This window comes from Perkinsus marinus, assembly GCF_000006405.1.
Source record: "Perkinsus marinus ATCC 50983 genomic scaffold scf_1104296943154, whole genome shotgun sequence".
In the NCBI taxonomy this organism is placed as follows: Eukaryota; Perkinsozoa; order Perkinsida; family Perkinsidae; genus Perkinsus; species Perkinsus marinus.
In genome coordinates, this window is record NW_003211934.1 from 1 (window position 1) to 1111 (window position 1111).

The following is a 1111-nucleotide window of genomic DNA, read 5'->3' on the forward strand; positions in this document are numbered from 1 at the left end:
TGGGTATGCTGCATTCACTTCCAGTGCCAGCGGGTCGTGACCGTGACTGGGCTGGTTGGGCGCAATGTACTTTCCTCCTGAACAAACCTGAGGAGGTTGGGACCATGCTGAGGGAGCTTCTGGACGATCACGACAAGTAGGGTATGATGGGCCTCGACATGTCTGGCATGGTTTCGTTTAGATTTGGTCGCCTTATGGCCATGCAAATCGCCTTTGATCTGGCCGACAGCGAAGCGCAGCAGTTCTGTCAGACGGTCTCGGCATGTGATGACCTCAAGTTGTCGGATGGTGGTGACACTGGGGTGACAGAGGGAGGTGACACGAGGGGGGCTCGAGGGTTGAGGTGATTGGTGATTGTGATAGATGTGAAGATGGAGAAGGCTGAGGCCCCTGCTGGTGATAAGAAGAAGGAGTGCATTGCGAACATAAAGAAGATTCTCGCTGGTGCGTTGGGGGGATGGGAACGTGATGTGGTGAAGTTATGGTATTGCTCGATTGGTAGGCGATGCCCAGACTGATTTGAACCTCGAGTTTCTCTATCGTAACTCTGCGACGGACTTGCTGCTACTGGACGCGATCAAGGCGAACCAGCCTGATGAGAGGAACTCGGTAATGATTGGTATTATGGTGGCGAGGGAATGAGGTTGGGCTTTTTTACGTTAGGATGTCGGTTCGATTCTTTGTTGAGTATTTTTCCATCAGATTACCCACAACGGCATCGTCCTCTGCCATGCCCTCATGCAATGCGGCACCACCAGCGACACTTTCCTCCGTGCCAACCTCGAGTGGCTTGGCAAGGCAGTCTACTGGGCTAAGTTCACAGCTACTGGTAGTCTTGGAGTCATTCATAAGGTAGTAGAAGCCTAGTAGGAGTGTTGATCGAATAGAATAGTCGTGGGAAAGGCCGGCTGGAGTGATACCTAGTAGTGTAGTATCCTTCCATGGAAAGTATACAAGCAATAATATTCATACTGGAGCATTGATAGTTTCGAGGGGCATTCGAGGAGGTGTGGTATGGGAATAATGAAGGAGTACATTCTTGATAGTATCATAGCGTAGTTGAATGATTCTCCATCCGAGCTTAGTTAGACGTGCCTCGACAATACTGGAG

The 1111-nt window shown here is 50.5% G+C and overlaps 1 protein-coding gene across 1 annotated transcript; it reads left to right on the forward strand.

Annotated features, from left to right (window-relative positions):
- Positions 1–5: 5 nt before the first annotated feature.
- On the forward strand, positions 6–867 carry Pmar_PMAR003846 (26s proteasome regulatory subunit rpn2, putative; the record flags this gene model as incomplete). Its single annotated transcript, XM_002781241.1, has 5 exons — positions 6–136; positions 182–315; positions 364–444; positions 503–609; positions 703–867. The coding sequence occupies 5 exons, from the start codon at positions 6–8 to the stop codon at positions 865–867; spliced, it is 618 nt and encodes a 205-aa protein (XP_002781287.1).
- Positions 868–1111: the final 244 nt, after the last annotated feature.